Source organism: Aplysia californica, unplaced genomic scaffold, assembly GCF_000002075.1.
Source record: "Aplysia californica isolate F4 #8 unplaced genomic scaffold, AplCal3.0 scaffold00223, whole genome shotgun sequence".
NCBI lineage: Eukaryota > Metazoa > Mollusca > Gastropoda > Aplysiida > Aplysiidae > Aplysia > Aplysia californica.
The window spans coordinates 737,545-739,633 of record NW_004797493.1 but is presented as its reverse complement, the minus strand read 5'-3'; the positions used below and the strand labels follow the sequence as shown (position 1 = coordinate 739,633).

General features: G+C 41.8%; 1 protein-coding gene across 2 annotated transcripts in view; it reads right to left on the bottom strand.

Annotated features, from left to right (window-relative positions):
* The window catches only part of LOC101863440, a 63,999-nt gene that overhangs the window by 9,342 nt on the left and 52,568 nt on the right, over positions 1-2,089 (bottom strand). For both annotated transcript variants that reach the window (XM_013083298.2, XM_013083299.2), the window contains exon 3: positions 115-224. In XM_013083298.2, the coding sequence (XP_012938752.1) occupies positions 115-224 (110 nt within the window). The remainder of the gene's footprint in view (positions 1-114; positions 225-2,089) is intronic.

The following is a 2,089-nucleotide window of genomic DNA, read 5'->3' as shown; positions in this document are numbered from 1 at the left end:
AGTTAGACACAGACAAACAGACCGACAGACAGACCGACAGACAGACAGACAGACAGAAAGACAGACAGACAGACAGACAGACAGACAGACAGACAGACAGACGGACAGACTGACCTGCAGAGCGTGTATGGCCACCTGGCGGGCATGCTTGTTGCCCATACTGAGACCTCTCTTGAGATCCCTCGTAATCGAGGCCACCACGTCTTGAATGCCAACATCGTTGTCTGAAACAAAACAAAGCAAAATTACTTTTAGTCACGCAGATCATTCATTTTAATATGGCAACTACTGAGTTGAACGCTTTTAAGGACAAGCGGGCTAACCCAGAGTTCGGGGGTTTCCAGAAATCTTGGATTACACCAAAAGTGGGCATTACCCTACCTACAGAAGAAGTTTGGCTTCAACGGCGAGTATATTTGGTTATAGAGAAAGCGCTCCATGTCTTTAAAAAAACAACTGAACAAGGGGCAAAAACTTTACATTCGATTTTCTCAAAACAACATTTAAAAGCGACCAAAATGTTGTTCAGAGGCAAGAACACGGCGAGAAGGGCATTAGGATAGCGATTGCACCAAATTATTTAATGAAACCATCAACAAAATTTGGATTAGTTAAAACGTGAGCTAATTCAGCGCTGCAGCTGACACGGCTAATACAAGACTGAGACAAAAACAGTATCACGTCATAAATGTCGAAATATTGAAGAAAAAAAACACGCTTTCCAATTCCGAAATCCAGCTAATAACATGGTTTTTTTAAATTTTTATTTCAAAGCACAACGCAGAGCCTAACAAATACACCTCACTCAGAGTGCACATTAGGACAAAAACGACAAAGAAGAAATAAAAGTCACTAACACCAATAGACCACCCGTACGACCATAAAAAAAACGTCATAACAGCAAAACGAAGTACGTCTGCACATAAAACGTACTGAAATAAAAGTTAAATGAAGCAGAAGAAAAATGGAGGAAACCATGAAGCACCTGAGGCGTACGCTTATATCCAACTCGCCGAATCACCCTGACCGATTCTGGAATTCCGGTTGGTCAGAACACATTGTCTTATCAGCCGAAAAATTACAACAACAAAAAAGTATGTGTCAAATCTCAACAAAATTTTAAAAAATATCATTCGGAAATCGGCCTGAACGACACGTACTACTTACTACTACACATACTTTGTAATAATTCTGGGGTCCCATCAATGAATATTAGGAAGGTCGGTAGGTAGGTAGATAGGTAGGTGGGTAGGTAGGTAGGTAGGTAGATATGTGGGTAAATAGGTCAGTTGGTATGCAGACAATAAAAACTAGATACACAGACAAACAGACGCACAGACAGAATTATAGAAGAAAGAGGTAGTGTTATGTAGCGCTTCGATTCCCTTCACGGGTTGTCGCACCGGCTGGGAAGGCGATTAATTAGCACATGGGAGCGACCAGGAGAAAGGGAAAAGGTTACGATCACTGCTGTAAAATGAGACCGTTGACTGCGAAATAAGCACCCCACAATATCCTGGTTCAGCTTACCCTGCCAATAGACGCAGTTCTTTACTCCTCGAAAAGGGAGTAGTAGCTAATAAATACCGGTAGGAGAGTAATTTTGTACGCCTGGATGTGTGACAGATGAAGGCGTCGACTGAATGCCGTATAGTGCAACCTTAGAATTATTTTTTTTAAAGCATGTTGGCTTGACTTTTCAAAACTGCATCATTTTTTTATTTTTTTTTACAGAAAATGTCTGTTTGAGAGACTGTTACGTTCCGTTTGAGTTATGAGAAGCTGAAGCACATCGGCACTTTGAAGGTCATTGTAATGTTTGACAAGAGCGCTAAACGGACAGGCAAAAAAGACTGACGAGTAGAAAAGGCAGGAGCTACTAGTGACACCCTCCCCAAAATGTGTGTGTGTGTGTGTGTGTGTGTGTGTGTGTGTGTGTGTGTGTGTGAGTGTGTGTGTGTGTGTGTGTGTGTGTGTGTGTGTATGTGTGTGTCTCACACTGTTATCTTACATCTGAACTAATAAAGGGAGAGAGAGACAGAGAGAGAGAAACAGAGAGAGAATGAGAGAGAGAGAGAGAGAGAGAGAG